At 39.1% G+C, this 18,643-nt stretch overlaps 1 protein-coding gene and 1 non-coding gene across 2 annotated transcripts; both read right to left on the bottom strand.

Moving 5' to 3' along the window:
• Positions 1-6,781: 6,781 nt before the first annotated feature.
• snx15 (sorting nexin 15) lies at positions 6,782-17,116 on the bottom strand. Its single transcript, XM_021323725.2, has 7 exons — positions 16,901-17,116; positions 16,254-16,410; positions 14,247-14,362; positions 13,854-14,133; positions 13,586-13,759; positions 10,924-11,121; positions 6,782-7,252 (listed from the first exon to the last, which is right to left on the bottom strand). The coding sequence occupies exons 1-7, from the start codon at positions 16,997-16,999 to the stop codon at positions 7,119-7,121; spliced, it is 1,158 nt and encodes a 385-aa protein (XP_021179400.2). The 5' UTR covers positions 17,000-17,116; the 3' UTR covers positions 6,782-7,118.
• On the bottom strand, positions 8,650-8,731 carry trnal-aag. The gene has a single exon. It is a non-coding gene; the product is annotated as a tRNA-Leu (tRNA).
• Positions 17,117-18,643: the final 1,527 nt, after the last annotated feature.

The following is an 18,643-nucleotide window of genomic DNA, read 5'->3' as shown; positions in this document are numbered from 1 at the left end:
ATTTACCGCGGTTGCCTATATCGGCTGAATTAGTGCGTTTATGGGTGTGACGCACTGCATGCTCTTGTTCACCTAGCTGCTTTGTTGAGTCTCCGCTGTAATCGATGAATTAGCGAGTGAACAGGGGCTAACTTCAATATTTATAACTTTCTGACCTCAGAGGACATTACGCCTCTAAACTAAAGGCCTGTGCAGTGTGCAACACTGGTGTTGTTTCAACTTTTCCCCAGAGGCATAGACATTATATACGTAGACTCCTCGTTGGGCAGGTTTTGCCTATGCTGAGGATGCGTCAGAGCGTCCGCCATGTTGGATGTGGCAAATCTGCAGTAGACTCAGTCACTTAAACAGTATCAGAGGGAGTTTAATCTCAGAATATACTTTTATATTTGGGATATTTTTATTTTTGTAATATTACAAGTTCATTTTTGTATCCCTTTGGCTTCATTCTCCTGACTTTATTCTCGTAAACAATAAAAATAATTAATAGAATCTAAACTGGCCCTATTACTCCAGGACTAAGATAGGTCGGCAAAATGTGACTGTTCTGAAAATCTTCACCATTAATTGTCATAATATGACGTTTTTCCCATAATATTATCACTTTTGTCTCTTTTTTTTTTTACTTAATTCTCGTATGATGTTTTCTCTTATTAGAAATTGTATCTCATATATATATATATGAGATATTATATATATATATATATATATATATATATATATATATATATATATATATATATATATATATATATATATATATATATATATATATATATGTGTGTGTGTATATATATATGTGTGTGTATATATATATATGTATATATATATGTGTGTATATGTATGTGTATATATGTATATATATATATATATATATATATATATATATATATATATATATATATATATATATATATATATATATATATATATATATAAATATGAGTAATATAATAAATAAATAAACAAACAAAAGAGATAATTGCCTTTGGATCGATGCATATCAATCAAAAGCCAATTTGGCTGCCATTCTCTATCAATGAATCTCTCTATATTTTTTTACAAGGACATGTAAGCTCCATCTATATCTTTCTATGTGAATACTTAAAACATATACACAGAGAACATAGACGTTCACTACTTTCTCCCACATACAATATGCGGGGTGACGTTGACGTACAAACCTGCGTCCAATGAGGCGTCTATGTTTATAATGTCTATAGTCAGAGGGGGCAGACGTCTGCAAAAATCCTGGAACTTGCATTAAATGTTTCCTGTGTTGACTGGAAACAAAATAGTTCCTTCTCATTTAAAGAGTTTTAGTGTTTCTTACCCTTCAAACTTCAGGCTCTGTAAAAATCACATCCTTCCAGTTTCTACTGATAAAATATGTGGCTCTGTTTTGGGTCCTTTTTTGATTGGAGTTTTCAATTCTGCAGTCAAACCAAATGTAAGGAATCTGCAGTGAAAGATACTGTATAAACAACTTGAAATATGAATTAAAATATACATAAAAATATACCTTAAAGTGAAATAGGATGACAGAGTGAACTATCATCTCAGCAGTCCTGATCAGTGGCACTCTAAACTTTATGAAGAGCTTGAAAACTTTTTCCCCTAGACTTCGGCTGCTTATCAAATAACTTAATGTCCAGTAGTCAAAAGAAGCTAAGGAACTATGTACACAAAAAGCAATAAAGCGACAAAATAAAATGGTTGAAAACCATCATCAGAATGATCCAGTGAATCTTAGTTCACTGCAGATCCAAGCTAGAGAAGTAAAGTTCTTGTTAAAGAATATGGAATAAGGTTAATTAGCTTAACTAATTTAGAACAATATTTGAAATGTGTGTTCAACCCATTCACAATACAAATCCTGAGTTAGATAAAACATTACTTGATAAAATAACATTTTAAAGAATGGTTTGCTTAGTAAAAAATAATCTTTAGGACACGTGATTTCTATCAATGTGATTATTTCTTCAGGTAATAATTAAAACTCAAATTGGTAACTTAGGAAGCTAGACGCTGTAGTGGACGACGACCAAAAACGACGTGTGTTGGAGCGCGTCCTGGTAGTGGGTATTAATGGGTTGATATTAGTTTGGAGTTAATCATAAAGTTAAACGAATGGCAGCTTTCCGGTATGGATACAATGCATAAGGCCAGTATTTGGAAAAATTTGATACTGTGTATCTTTGCGCTCTGCGTTTTATGATTGATTGCAGCTATTGTGTACATCACTGTCAGTTCGTGGGCTTCTTTTCACAAATTTATGCTAATTTTTGTACAGGAAGCTCAGCCATTACGATCTGAGCTCTCAGGGCATCATTTTGATGCAGGTCCCAAAAGTCAGAACCAAAGTGGATAAAAAGGCCTTAAAGTTTTCTGCTCCAGCTACATGGAATAAAATGCAAATGATTTAAAACTGTCATTTCTTAGAGCTTTGGGGGAATTTAAGTCAATTTTAAAGGACAGAGACATAAGCATATTTGGCTCTTGTACCTGCCCAAATGTTTAACACTCTGAGTTTTGTCTTTTGTTTTCTTGTAATGTGAAACTGTTGTTTATCTTTTTTTACACGTTTTATGTTGTATTTTTTATGCTGCTATCAGGGGCCGGGTCACATCAGATTTTTAAGGACAAATTAATATCTTGTTAAATGCTAAATGCTGGCTATTTTCTTATTTATCAGTTTTTTTTTTTTTTTTTTTTTTTTTTTTTCATTTTAATACCATAGTAAGTAGGACTGAAAACAGACTTAGGCACAAACATTCATTAAACTTTTCTAATAAAGTTCTTACTTTTGTTTTTGGGAATAGATTAAATCTCTTAGACATAAAAAGACCAAGGAATATTCGACCCAAAAAGTTCATTTGTTATTTATTTATTATTTTACTCTTTAGTTTCTCAGGGAATATTTGTTTGGAAATCCATGGAAACTTCACAGTTCTATAACTTGAAGATTTAAATTAATTGCACAGTATATTTTACGTCGTCTCTAAAGCGACTACTAACGGTCTTTTTAACTCCAAAATGAATATTATCGAATGCCAAAGGCTATTTGCACACTTTAAGCTTTTCAGGAAGTGTTATTGGTGCAATTAAAAAAGTGAAAAACATTGAACTGCAAAAAGGGAACTAAAAGTAAGTAAAATTTTCTTGAAATGTGTGTATTTGCCCTTAATTTGAGCAAGTAAATAAGATTATCTGCCTCTGGAATGAGTATTTTGACCCCTAAAATAAGATCATTATTATATTACTATAATATAATAGCACTATAATATAATAACACTATTTTAAGTGCAAATATCTTATTCCATTAGCGCATCATTTAAACTTGCTGCATAAAGCAGGGACAAATACACCTGTTTCAAGAAAAATGTACTTGCTTTTAGTTTCCTTTTTGCAGTACATGTCTTGTTATGTCTACTTGTTATGTCTAATCTATGTGCATTCTGAGCCGGTGCATCAACTACATTTCGTTATGGTGTCACACATTAATACTAAATAATCTCGATTTGTAGTTCTTAAGGCAAATGTCTAAATCGCCTTAATGGATTCTATAATTGTTGGTTGTTTTCTACTGTTTTTATAGGATTTTGCATGTTTAATTACAGAGCAGGTTAACAAAAAAAAAAATATTCACAATAGATAGTTTTGCGTGTATAATCAGCCCTTGAGTCCTGGACGTGTTCTTATTTTAAAATGAGCAACAGCGCCCCTTATAGGAATTGCATTGCAACTACAACAACTTATCCCCAGGCAACACTTTAAGGTTTGATATCTTAATCTATAAAATTTAACAACTTAATCCCATGGTCAAAGGCCACACATTTCAGGTTTACACAGTAAATATTGAAATAAAGACGTGTTAGGAAATTTGTTTCGCTTAACAGTTCTGAGCCTCAATATTTACATTTTAATTTCATAACCAGATTTTCGGTAGGGACAATTACAGCAGTTTCTCTTGATTCTTATTGATTTGTTTGCATTAATATCATAGTGTAGATGGTGAAACTTCACATTTTCATATGCATGTTTCATAGGAAATATATTTGTGAAGCATTAAATTAATGAAAAAGCTCAAGAGCTCTAGATATCAGCGCCTGAAAGACTGAAGGAACAACTGGGATTCTCATTTTACACCCAGAAACGTTTCTGCTTTTTCAGTCAAAAATGCATCTTCCACCCAGTTGCCTTTAGGGATAATTCAACTTTTTGTTGTTTATATTTTACTTCAATACGTTTGAAATGTTGTTGGCTTTTTTTAATGACATTTAAGGTAAGCACACGCAACAATATTAAAAGAAAATAAATTTACCAACAATGCTTCCCTTTCTCATTTGTCAATATATCACTTATGCAAAAGTAAAAAAGAACACATTTCTGGTCAGGTGACTGAATTCACTCATTATAAGTGGGATTTAAAGGTATGCTTTTAAACATTTTATTTAAACCACTCATTTCCAGGGTGAAACGATTACACAGTAGTTTTTTTAAAATCGACAACTGGGAGCAAAAGTTTGACTTCATCACTGATTTTCTCTAACCCTTGTCGACCCAAATACATCTAGTCCTCTTGACAGGATCAGTAAAGTTCATTTAAATGGGTTGATTTTCCCAGAAAAGGACCCAGATTTGAAAGACACATGGCAAACTATTAACACAGCTTAGCAGGGGGCTTTATCTCGTCTATTCTAGAGGCTTAGTCTGTGTTAGCTGCTCCAAAACCAGTTCTGATGAGTGATTTTTGGGCTCATCGTGCTGTCGGTTCACCTAACTGTGTCCAAGTTTCTTTGAAGGTATTCCTCCTAAAATATTCCACTGACTTTAAGGAGATACTAGTATCAGTGAAATATTCCCTGAGCATGACACTGCCACTTCCTTGCTGGTGCATTGTTCTCAGGTTTGAAAATTTCGCTGTTAAAGATGAGGATTCAGATGCTGCAGAAATGCAGCTGCTGGGAAACAACAGATAACTCACGGACACGGAGGACTCAGAGACTGACATTCTTAGATTGGACAAAATGGACTGATTAATTTAAATGGGTTGGTGATGGTACACTCCCAAGCTGTGTACACTCTAGGTCAGGCATGTCCAAAGTGCGGCCCGGGGGCCATTTGTGGCCCCTGTACTGATTTTGGGTGCTTTTCAAGAAAGATTTGGTCCAACAGCAGAGGTGGCTGATGGAGATGGAAGATTTTAGTTTTTAATTATGTTTGTGGTCCAACTGTTCTTAATGTTTGCTCTTAGTTTCTATTTTTCCATGTTCTAATTTGTTTCTACATTTCATCCCTACTTGCTTTTATTCTGTCTTTTTAATCATGTAAAGCACTTTGCATTGTCTCTGTACTGTAATGCGCTATACAAATAAATTTGCCTTGCCTTGCCTGTAATTAGGCCAAAATTATTGCAGAAAAGTTAAAATCCTACAATTGAAAATGTTCCGTCCAACATAAAGTATTCATCTTTTAATAAACACACTTTTGACATGCTCTTTATTTTCAAAGTAATGTCTATCCAATGACATTTAATTACTCAAATGCAGACTTTGGCACATTAAAATCTGCTTTGAATTAAATTACTAAAATTGGCTAATTACTGTTAATTACAGCCAGTTACAACAACTGACCCAAATACTGTTCTTATATTGCTAGACCAGAGAGTTTGTTATTGTTAAAGAGTCAAATTAAATTATTAGAATTTGCAAACTGATAACCATCTTTTAATACAAATGAGCAAAGCCCTTTTTTAATTTTGGATCTACGATGATTTACACATTGATTTCCTACCAAAAAAAATCTGACTTATCTGATTTATTTATTTAAAATGGTGATATTTTGTAGAGCAGGTAAAAAGAATTACATAATTGTTTTGGTTTAAAAATAACGTGTTATTTTTTTGGCCCTTGACCTCCTTGACTTGACAATTTTGGCCCATGTACTGAAAACCTTGGACACCCCTGCTCTAGGTTCTACATAATGCTGATGTAAATGATAATTGGGGCTCTCCCTTCCTGGTTTCACCCTTTCTTGCATCGTGTTCATGTATGAGAGTCCAGTACTGAAGCTGTAGCATTCCTCTGGCTTGTTAGATTAACGATGTAAAAGCATTGTTTTTGTTTCTGGAGTCATTTCTTACTAAAGAAGACAACAATAGAGAAGACCACTTCTCCATGGTAAAGAACTTGGAGGACCGCAATTGGATGTGGTTAAATCTTTACACAAATTTACTCCTTTAAAGCTGGTTCTTACTAATTCTGTCAAGTACAGAAATTAAATATCCATCCAGAATTATGTAAGAAGGCTGTTAGTAGCTACAAAAGCTTGTGGTCCAGGTTCTACTGTCTGAAGGACATTTAACCAGGTAAGAATGAGTGTGTGTTTAAAAATGCTTGAGTCTTTTTGTATAACTATGACCCCTTGTGGATTAAACCAAGTCAAACTCAGCCATCCACTTCCTGGTTTTAAAATTTTAAAGTTTTTTGTTTGTTTGTTGCATAATCAGAAATATTTTAAATGAATCATTACAAGCACAAATTTTATTCCATTCATGACCCTGATGAGTGTATGTAAAATACTGACCGGTCCCGTGCAATTGGTTACATATTATTTAGATTTAAAACTCATGAAAGACGTGCTTTTTATGCAGATTTTTGCTTAGAAACACAGAGAGCTGTAAATTGCTTTAGTTCGTAAGCCAAAAGTCAAAGATTCATCCAAACCAGTCGTCAAGCAACTTGTTTTTCCAGAACATTAAAGGAAAAGCCTCACTGACTTAAATTAAAATCAGATTTATTAACAAAACATTGTGCAAAATGCAAAACCACCGACGTACAGAGATGTTAACTCATCACAAACATCAATAATACAAAAGCAAGAGACAGAGAAAAAAGACACAAGAGCCGTGAATCACATCAGTCCTATTCGTCTCTAAAGAGCCAGTGTGCCGTGTGTTGCGTACCTCCTTACTGGCGTATTAAATAGCCAGAAAAGGGTTAGTAACTGGGGACAGAAACTGTTTTAGTATTTTTATTTTATTCTCCCTGAACCCTGAGTCGCTTTGCCTCCGAGCTGCAGCACCTTTAAGCTGGCTCTGTGTTGTCAGCGTGCACCTAGGGCTCCTGCGTGTGTGCAGCTGCGTGGCTGTGACTGGGCGAAGCGTGCTGATCCACCAGCATCTCGGCGTGCTTCAGGTACTGGGCCGTCCTTCTCATCACGGACTCCCTGCGAGCAGGATCCGGGTCCCCTGCAGCACACGAAAACAGATGAAGTCTCATCAAACTCTACCTCCTCTGTCCTGAGGGCCGTTTCACAAAAGCAGAATTTAGAGATCCAGGAAAAGAGACAAAGCCTGACACGGCGGGATCAGAGCATCGTGTCTGTATCATGAATCCAGATTAAGGAGGTGCGACTCTGCCAAGCCAGGTTTAAGTAATTCAGGTAAACGCCCGCCTCGGCTTTTTTTCAGGAGACCATGAGGCCGATCACAGATTCACCGATGCTACAATGGATAAGTTATGAGGAACTGAAGCACATCATCCTCAAGAAAGGAAACACTGCCGCTATTATAAAGGAAAAAGCATTTCTTCTATTGCTAAATAGATTTCCACTTTCTCTGATCTATTCTGTAAGTCTAGAGGCGCTGTTTTGCTGACTCTTCCATAACTCCTGAAAGGAAAGCGGTGAAGGGATGAAACTTTTTCAGAAGACGGCCTTTGCAAAACAATGTTCAGCTCATTTAAAATTTTAATATTGCCATTAATGATTAACACAAACATTGTTTGAATTCAAAACATTAAGCACAGATGCTAAATTTTTTTTTAAAGAAGTTAATGTAGATATCTGATATGCAATGAAATTACGTATTCATGATTACAAAATATCAAATAACTTAACATTCTTTTCCTTAACATTTGTTAGGTAACTGAGCTTTATGGTTTGTATAGTTTTCTCCTTTTGGGGCTGTTGGATTGCTTATTTTGTGAGCTTGAGAGGAAATATGTTTTTTCTGAAGGAGTTAGCAAAACAGCGCCCTCTAGAGTCACATAATTTCGTGGAAAATGGTGTAACATTGACTTTATTGACAACACCTTCTCCTTCTTTATCAGCCATTTGTCTCATTCCCTCATTACATACAATAGTTTATTAAAAGCCTTCCTGTCAAACTCAGGACATTATCAGTCTTCAGAAACCCAGTCGAACAGTAGCAACGACCACATGGATAATAACAAAGTTAACAATGATATAGGCTGCCATCGTCATTTTAAAATAATCGTAGTACTTGACTGAGTACGGGTTATCGGTGGTATTTAGATGCAGGGCGATGAAAAAACCCAAACACTCAGACAAAGAAACTGAATCACTGACAAAACCTCATCGGTTTCTGATCAGCGACGGCACCAGGATTAAATAAACCAGCCTGTTAGTCCGGTCTGGACCAGGCTCGGTGCGCAGAATAAATAAATTACCTCTGGCATGGTGACTGATGAGCTGCTGCAGCTGTTAGGAAACTGAGTCGAGGCCTATCAGGCAGGATATCAGGAAAATCCTCTGTCTTTGTTTTGTGAAACAGGCCTCAGGCTTTAGCGTTTGCTTATTTTTCAAGGTCACATTTCAGCTAGAAATGGGAAAAAAACATTAATTTGGCAGCGGTGGGATTCGAACCCACGCCCCCGAAGAGACTGGAGCCTTAATCCAGCGCCTTAGACCGCTCGGCCACGCTACCACACGTCAGCTGACGACTCAGTGACGGGATTTCAGTGGAGGGGGAGGGGCGCCACACAGCATGTCTGCAGCGTTGCAACACGTTTCTTGTTTAATCTGTTCCCAACAAGCATATTATTACTTATTCTTTGGTTTCACCATATAAAAACACTTTTTATTTTGGGACTCGGTTACTAAATTTGTAGTTCTCTGCGAGGCATTTTGGCATCCAGCTCATAGCGGCGGGTAAACCGAGCCCCCTCAGGGTGTCTGTGCTGCATTCGTGGGGAAAGGACAGAGTCCAGCCAGAGCGCAGGTCAATACAACATGAACAAAAATGGCTGATAAAGCACTTCACGCATCCAAGGTAAGCATTAAGTTTTAATATATTAATATATATTAATATATGTGACGCAGCTGCCCGCGTCTATCCCCCTCCTGTCTTCCTCGCCGTGGTGCACATGCTGGCAGCCCCCCAGACATTTGTAACACTAAACCCGTTCAGATATTCAGGGTTTCATTCAGAGTCTGGAGGAAGGGTGAAGAGGCCATCCACGCTGGCTGAAGTCCAGAGGGAAGTTTCCACAGTCATGGTGTCTTCTGCCGGTGGCCGGTCCCCCTGGGTCTGAGCACCGCCGTCTACCAGCACAGGTTAGAGCGCTTGATGCTTTGTGAAGAGGCCACAGACCCATAAACTGGCCCATCTGTTGTCAAAGGACGAGAGACACCAGACCAAGTGGTGCAGATGACCTTAAGGCTGCTAGCAAGAAACCGGGGGTATAGAATGACAGATATATGTGGTAGTGTAGTGGGCTAACGCTACATCTTTGATACAGGACCTGGGTTCAAATCTCAGGTGTGTCATGAAGGGCATCCGGGTCAAAAACTCTGCCAGGTCTGTGTTTTGATGACTTCTTGTGGCAGTAGCTGAATAAAGGAGCAGCGTACCTGGTTCTGCCCTCTACACGCCCAGATTCAACCATAAGTGGCCGATGCAAAGCGCCTCATTAAAAATGGGTCAGCTGATCGTTTTTTGTTTTTTTTTCATGGTTAAATGTAAAACCACTGACAAAAAACAAAGAAACTGTGAGAAAAAAAATCACAGAGGAGTTTATTAAATGTGTGAATCAGAGGTAAAAGCACAGATGTTGTGCACATTAAACTTGTGAAAAAGTTAAGTTGTTCGCTGTTTTAAACGTCGGATGACAGCCTTGCACCGTGTTGAAACTCCCATAAGGCTGAGCGTTCAGATCGACAATCAGAGGAGGGATGGAGACCAGGAGGAACGAGAGGTTTCCCCCCCTGATGATAAAGAACCCTCCCTGCAAAAAGCATCTTAGCATGCGTGAGTGGTACGCGCACCTCCTCTGCACTCTGGGATTTGAAAGTGTGGGTGGGAGAGCCAGCCAGCACCTGTAGTGAGGTGTAGCCACTGCCTGTATTTAATATCAAAATGTAACGCTCATAGTCTAAAGCATCATAATCCTTGGCCAAGTAACCTTTGATCCCTGAAACCTTGTTTCCTCCTAACTCTCCCATTTCTAAAGATCCTCCAGCAGCGGCACAGCATCCACTGCGCAGCGTTATGCAGGACAGGATTTGACCGTTTACAGCAATTAAAGTGATCGCCTCACACCTTAATCCCAATAACCTGTTAATCTGTGGTACAGGCTGCCCTGGTGATCAGCGGGGAGAGGAAGGTGATGTAGAAAACCCAGATGAAATGTTATTTAAGGGTTAAATTGGCGTATGGGCAATTTTCATTTATCTATTTGAAAGGTCCTGGTTATGTGTCACCAGCGTAAGCATTGAATGCTTATGAGGAAGTCAATCTATGACTAAAGTCTGATATGGAGTGAAATTGATTGTCTGGCTGCAGGTCACCACTTCACCATCGGCGTCGCCAGTTTACCTCGTCTCCAAAATGAGCGTACGCCTCGGTCAGAGGACCGTACATGTTCCCGTCAAGTTTTTCTTTCTTTTTTTAATAGATCCCAACTTTTACGTGGAAAGTGACGAACGCAGGTCTCAGACCCCATTTTGTGCGTACGCAAGCTTTATAAATGAGACGCCAGAGCTTGACTTTAGATGCTTTTTCTTTTTCCCCCTTGTAGTAAAATTTCCAGTTCTTACAGCTGGTGTAATTTCTTGATGAAACATAGTATAGTGAAAGTAGAACTTAGGTTTTAAAAACAAGGAACCGTGTTGTGTTACCCTGCACTCCAGTGATGAGTATGTCCACCGCCGTCCTGTACCCACGGATGGCAGAGCTGAGCTCGCCCTCCTTCTCCCTCTCCATGGCAGCGGTCAGCTCCTCGGCGGCTTGGTTCAGGTAGCCCACGTCTCCTCCAATCAGACTGGCCGGCGGCAGCGAGAACAGCTCAGAGTGGTCGCCGGAGGAGTCCGACGTTTCTTTAACACGACCAGAAAAAACAACAGATTTATTTTTATTATTATTATTATTTTAGGTTTGAGAGAAACTATATTTCCTGAAATAGGAGTCTAACCTCCAATGTGATGGTTGTCAAAACATTGTAAGTATCGTATGCAGTCCTGTCTAAAGGTCTTAAACCGTCTCTGATTTCTTTGAATCCTTATTCCTCTGAAAACAGTCAGGTAATGCACTAAAAATGTGTAGAAAAGCAGCCAAAGTGCAAATAAAAGGCAGAAAGTCTGGCAAATTATTGAATGAGACCACTTTAAAACATTAAAACGGAACGTCTGACTGCTTATAAGCAAAAAAAAAAAAAAAAAATACATTTATAAACCTTTATTTACCAGGCAAAACATTAAAAACAGTTTCTTATTTCACAAGGTTAGCCTGAAAGTGCTAAAACACTTAAAGGGGGAAGATGGGGAGAGGACAACAAACGTTTACATACACACTGCAAAAACAGAACTTAAAATAAGTTACATTTTCTTGAAATGAGTGTGTTTGTCCTTGATTTGAGCTGGTAAACAACATGATCTGCCAATGGAATGAGTATTTTGATTCTTAAAATAAGATAATTAGATATTCTGCCCTCTAAATAAGATGATGGAGATGAGTTGTTCTTATTTTAAGTGCAAAAATCTTATTCCATTGGCAGATCGTCTTATTTACCAGCTCAAATAAAGGAAAAATGCACTAATTTCAAGAAAATTTGACTTATTTTTTCTTTCGTTTTTGCAGTACATACATACAAGCAAATAACTATATTCAAAAAAACTACATGACTCCTTAAAAAGGTCGTTTAGTCATGCGTTTAAAAACAGGAAATGAAACTGTTTCTAAAACGTACCGTGATTTGATCAAAGTTCGACCAAAGGAGTGAATTTTTTTTATCCTGTCATCGCTGATTTAAGTAAGAAGGGGAAAGACTTAGTGGGGTTTTATAAACGAACAGAAGGCAGCGGGTGTTTCCATTGCAATGAAGGCCGATTAACCTGAGAGGACAACAGACAGTCGGATGTTTTATTAGCGGCATTGGTAATAAGTCGAGTGGCGGGATGATAGCTTGTATCTAGTTTTTGAAGCTTTCCTTATACAGGCGTGGCGATAGATTATGTCCCCACAATCAAACCAGGGAAGAATACAAACATCAGTGTTTCCTGCAGCACTATCTTGGCGAAGTTTTAATTCATTGCCAGGCCCAGACAATAAAACAGCATTGATAACTGCACGGCTGATAATACTGAATTGCGACACCCTCTGGTTGGTTATATTACTACGCCATGGCAGAGGAGTAATTTTCTTTGATCATCTGAGGAGATGTGTGGGGGGGGGACGTCTTCATCGACATCATTGTTGGTGAACTATATGTGGAAAGGTAAGTAGTTAATTAAAACTGATAATCGAAAATTACTATTTGCACTGTGTCAGACCAAATTCTGCCTCATGTGCTCTGATAAATTAAGATAGGATTTAGTTTTACGTATTCATTTCGCTATGCTTGCATGTTTATTTGACATTAACACGTTTTTTTTTTTGTTGTTGCTTTCTCACGTGCAGATAGTGAATGGCAGGGAAAAAACTGGCAAAAATACGCCAAGAAGGATTGCGTGTAGTGATACCACGTGCAAAATGTGCCCCAAGTAAATCATGTAAATAGAATAAAATGTAAATAGTTTTACATACAGAATGTAAATAAATGCAAATAAAGTGTTACAGTGTTACAGCTCTTAAACAGTTTCGAGTTCCATCAATGTGCCCCACCCCCCGGGAGTCATCCGCGCAAAACTGGTTACGGCCAACAACTCACCACCTCGCCTAAGCAAATTCCTGCGGGAAACACTGCAAACATTAACAAAGACTCTTTTAGCTGAAAATGTAAAAAATGAAGAGCGGTTTCTGCACAGAAAGCCAAGCTTTGCTTTGAAGTTCGTCTGGATCGTGGTAATGTGGCGACGGAAAGACAGTCGACTCTCTAACCAGGCTCCCAGGTACCTGGACTCTTTAACCTCATCTAGAGCGGTTCCGTCTATGGTGGTGAAGTCCAAGCTGGAGAGAATAAAGGTCCATTCACACCCAACGGCAAAAAGGCAAATGAAGGGAGAGATGTACATGTTATCCCAAAGGCGTGATCAGGAGCGGATTGACGATAGGCGATGCAAACAGCGGACTTCCAGGAACCTGCATATGGCTAACAGAGGTGCTGATCACTGGCATGGAGGGCATGAATGGTTGGCTGCAGCTGCATGCATTCAGCTTTAAATCTCCAGTCACCAGGAAAAAGCAGGGAACATGTCATGAATGATGTAACGCCGGACCTAACCAGATCCCAGGACTCGCATAAAAAGCAGATATTACATAAAAAAACAAACAAACAGAAGTAAAGTTCATATTGAACAAGAAGGACACAGCAAAGGCCGGCCACAGTAGGACGGTAAAATCCACCTTGTTTGTAGCAGGGATCGAAGACAGCCAGGTCGTTTTCAGACAGAGGAGGGGGTCCTTCCTCCTTAGGAGACGGGACCAGCTCCTCTGCCGCCGAGTCAAACAGTGAATCGAAGTCCTCCTGGGTCTCCTCCGACTGCTGGTGTCCTGGTAGAGACAGCTCAGGAGAGGACACTGCAGGTTGAAACGTAAGGGTAAGAGAGATGATGACAACAACAAAAAAAAGGGAGAGAAATCAGAAACACGTTGCAAATTCAAAGACTCGTGCCTCGGTCGTCCTGTTCTGCGTCGCTGAGGTCCTCCTGTTCTTCTTCTGCCGGAGACCCTCCGAACTCGCTGTAGGCCTCGGCCGCCACCTCCGGCTCCCCGACCTCCAGGCTAATGTTGGTGCCCAGGTCCTGCGGTAAGGTGGGAGCCTCCCTGCCTTCCTCCTCCTCGGCGGGTTCACAGTCAGACGCCCTCCTCTTCGGCAGGGGGATGAGCGGAGGAGGGAGAGGCCCGGCTGAGGACGCAGGGGAGGGATCCAGAGGTCTCGTGACTTCGCCGCCCTAAAACGAGAAAAAGAAGCAAGAGCGGCTGAGGCCAAACGAATAAGGAAGGGAGGTTTTTGGAGTAGGTGGAGGACAAACGGTGGGTTTTTAATCAGCGTCCATTTCCTCACCCTGAAGAACTCCTTGAGCTGGGGGCTGTTGTAGAGCGCGGGTATGCTGGTAGTGAACAACAGCATGCTCTCTGCTGCCTTCCTCCTCTCCTCGATCACAGCTTCATCAAACCTGCCTAAAAGAAAAGACACCCAACACGGCGATAAAGCGGATGATGGCGCCAAATATGGTTTGAATAAAACGCACAGAGAAAGGCCCGGCAATCACAACAGACAAAAAAAAAGAAAGTAAATAAAATAAAATAAAAATGCTTGGTATGCAGTGTGACTTCTGATCCGGCCCCAGCAAGATTATTCTTTACTGCGATAAAAACTCTCCCTTCAGGGCATAATGGTTTAAATCAGGGGCGCCCAAACTTTTAGGCTCGTGGGCCGAAATGATCAAGCGAAAAGAAGTCAAGGGCCAAAAAAAAAAATAAATAAAAACATAACATAACCAAACAATTGCAACATTTTTTTTGTTACCTGCTCTGCAAAATATGATCATTTTAAATAAACAAATTAGACTATCTGTATTCAGCCAATTTTAATAAATACATTTGATATATTAAAGAATTATTTTTGTTCTTTGACAATGTTTTTTTTTGGGGAAAAACTATATTCTGTGGGGAATAATGAAGGACATAGTTATTCTAGCAGAAATGGTGTTTAAGAAGTGCTTGCTGTTTTGTGTTGCTGTATTCTGTGGGTAATAATAAATATGGGCACTATTATCCTAACAGAAACAGTGTTAGTGTTTTTATTTGTGTGTTGCCGATCTCTTCCGAACCTGAATATAGATTTCAAAAAAACAACATTCCAATCAGATTTTAGGACACCAAAGTCTGCATTTGAGTTAAAGTCTCTGGGTAGATGTTTTTTTATCTAACATTTAACTGTAAGATTTTAACTTGTCTGTAATAATCATAAGTGTTTGTTGGCCAAATCTTTCTTGAAATTGAAATGCAAGTGGGGGGCCACACAAAATCAGCACAGGGGCCACAAATGGCCCCCAGGCCGCACTTTGGACACGGCTGGTTTAAACGTATGGCTCTTCTACGTTGCTGTATGGATACACCTATATGCAGCTGGTAGTCTCATCTAAGCCAATCTCATCCAAAGCTGCAGATTGCACACTGATCAGTTCAAACTCCTGCACATGAGTACAATGTGTGCTAACTCTACCAAGATCTACAGGAAGGGGTCGTAAGATGCGAGGTGAGTTGATACCGATGTGCTAAAAAGATTTCGTAGGTCTTTATTTGTGAAACCTGAATCAAAAAACAGGAGGAAGGGGGCACTTTTTTGTAAGACTTCCTATAATAATAATACTTTATTCTTGGAATTTTACACTTTATTTTCAAAACATTTCGATTTTATTCTCATAATCCCGCCGCCCCAAAAGAAAAAAAAAGGGGGTCACCAGTTTGTGAGCCGGTTATTTTGGAGGCCGCAGGCTGAAAGGTTTGGGAACCACTGGTCTAAGAAAACAATAATCCCAAACACACTTCAAAAATTAATTTTGGAATAGATCGATCTGGTTTACAATAAAGTTGTGGACTAACTCTGTTTAACATTTATGGACTAATATTAAAAGACAGATCTGAACCAGGAACCACCAGTTTACAGGAGTTATATCGGCTTCACCAATGATAAGGAGCGAAAATCCAGCCAGAACTCCACTAGATAGATAGAAATATTTAACCATATATACATAAGATGTTGAGCCTGATTGGAAGAGATAAAAATCTTGTTTCACAAAAATTACTTGAGTTTGTGTGTCGTATAATCAATCTACCCTGGAAAATGACCTTTAAATAAAAAACCAGAAGGTTAACTTTAAGAAAATGGTGCAAACGATGAGCCTGACGAGTGAATATTCACCAGAGATAACTACAAAGCCATCAGAAGTGTGCGTGCAAAACACATGTACGCCTAAATTTGCATGCCTTTCTAACCTGTGGTACCTTTCCTCTGTTATTATACTAATAAAACAAAAAGGCCGACTTGAACTTCTGCGCAACACACCAAAAACTTGTGCGCGTGGAAAAGCCGGGAACTCCTCCTGCCTCCTGAACAGGTTCCTGTGAGTGTAGGCCAGCTCTCCGTGGAGCTTCTTCAGCTCCGAGAACCTCTTCCATACCACCACCTCCTTCACGTCGTCCGGATGCCGCTTGGAGACGAACTGCAAGACAACAGAGGGAAACAAAAAAAAAGTTAGATTTGCTTCACTCAGACAGCCAGGTTTTGAGGACAGCGTTGCGTCTGCAGAGAGGTGTCTCTCTAAGGTCTGTGGGCGTTGATGAAAGCTTGATAAATCCATTTTGAAGGGGCGTTCAAGTGGTCATAAGGTGGCTGGAGCACATGAACAGCATCACAAGTCCTGCCTTTGTTTCACTCCAGCACAACCTTAAGACAAAACGCCCATTGTGCGTTTCTGTTTTAAGTTTCTAATTTCTCCAACCTTGTTATGCACTGTATCGTGACATTAAAGGACATTTTATTCTGTTTCACACAGTTCCTGCGAACTTGTTTTTGTCTCTGTGTAGCAGAAACAAATAGATTTTAGCTGTAAAAAAGAAAAAAAGAAGTAATCCTTAAAGAGTTGGACATTTATTCAGTATAGCAACAGCAATTTGACCAACACCAAACAGTAACGAGGAGTTGTAACCAACCCTGGCTGTCACTTTGTACTCCGTGTGGCCCTTCTCGTGGCTCCGTGGGTCGGTAACGGAGAAGAACCGGTGGTATTCCTCTTTGGGTTTGCGTGACATGTCCCGAGATGAAAGAAAACAGCAACACGACGCAGGACTGACGGCAAAAGAAGCCGCGGTGCTCCTCTCTGTTGTGATTCTTCACTCGGTTTCCTGGTTGGTGACGTACGGCAGTGCGTAAGGACGTAGAGAACGGTTGACGGCGCTTCGGCTTTGTTGCTGGAGCAACCACCCGTCTGCGAGGACGCCATGTTGTGAGTGGCAAGGTCGCCACAGAAACCAGCACATGAAATATGGAAATTCCGCTAATTTTGATGACGTGCTTTCGATAGAGCAATTTATGTTGGTTTTATGACTAACAAGAGCGACAGAGGAGACAAAAAAAATAGTAAATTATAAACTTGAAACATAAAACCTTGAAATCTGCGCCTACCCTGATTCACTACGTAAAATACACAACAAATATGTATATTAATAAGTAAAATGTGTTCAGTGACGCTGTTTGGTTTGGTAATATACAAAACTTAATATAGTTATCATTCAAGGGTGGACATAAACCCAGTTGTTTTGAGTTTTTTTTTACGTTAGTTGGTTGAATACTAGCAATGGTGATGGGTATAAATTAAAATCCCCCTTTTCAAGCTAAACCTTTTTATATATACACTCTAGCATAACAAATGAGCCTCGTCTTGACTTCAACTTCTACTTTGATAAATAATAAATATAATATATAATAAAAATTAATATGCTGATATCCTGGCGAGGTATTTTGGCATTATCAGATTCATTTAAAATGTAAAATTCAAGAAAGTAAAGGAACATGTGCCTATAGATATTAATTGAATGTTTAAAAATGTAAACTTAGGTATGTTAAAACTAACAAGAATGTTGTTCTTTGTACAGTTTATATTGGCTGCACTTCAAACCACTTCAGGTAGTAATGAGGCTTAAGATCCTCTAGGGAGCGCTATATACAAAAAGCTAATTTAAAAGGGGGTGGTAAATGGGGAATAAAGGTTGGAAACAAATGCAAGTTGTATTTAATCTTATTTCCACATCTGTTATTTATTTTTCCTCACTTGACTTCAGCAAATCTGTGTTTCTATTCCTCAAAATAAACAACTGCTATGCATTAAACAGGATGCTGAAACAAGAGACCCAGACAGACCTCTTGAGAATTCCTTGTTTGACACAATAGAACAAAGAGATGAAGAACAGATAAAACTTCAAGGGAGCGGAAGCTCCACCAGTGCAAGTTGTGTAACGCTTAACCTATTATCAGTATTCCCAGTGTGTCCATATGATGCAACCAGCAGAACTGACGTCTACAGTAGCGGTCCTTTTAAGTACAATTAACTCAGTAAAATAGGTTAAATCTACTCATTATCAAAGCTTTTTCATGAGAATTTATCTCCAACAAGCTTGTGGTAAATGTTTAATCAGAAGTGTCCTGAGATGCAGAAGTGAAAGCGACTGGGTCAGCGGTGCCACATTCAAGCCCTCTACATGACAGAGAGTCAGAAAATAGCAGAGGATGGTTTCGATCCACCGACCTCTGGGTTATGAGCGCGCGGTCGAAGAATCGGCTGGGAAACAGTTGAGCCAATGGCGTTTATGCAATGTTGAAAATGTTTAACTTACTAAGCAATAACCTTTGTGGAATGTTGAAAATGTTAAAAATGGTGAAAAATGTCGAAGTCACCA

The sequence above is a fragment of the Fundulus heteroclitus genome, chromosome 14 (genome assembly GCF_011125445.2).
Source record: "Fundulus heteroclitus isolate FHET01 chromosome 14, MU-UCD_Fhet_4.1, whole genome shotgun sequence".
Classification (NCBI taxonomy): domain Eukaryota; kingdom Metazoa; phylum Chordata; class Actinopteri; order Cyprinodontiformes; family Fundulidae; genus Fundulus; species Fundulus heteroclitus.
Note: the sequence above shows the minus strand (reverse complement) of the source record. Positions and strands in the feature narration are given on the sequence as shown.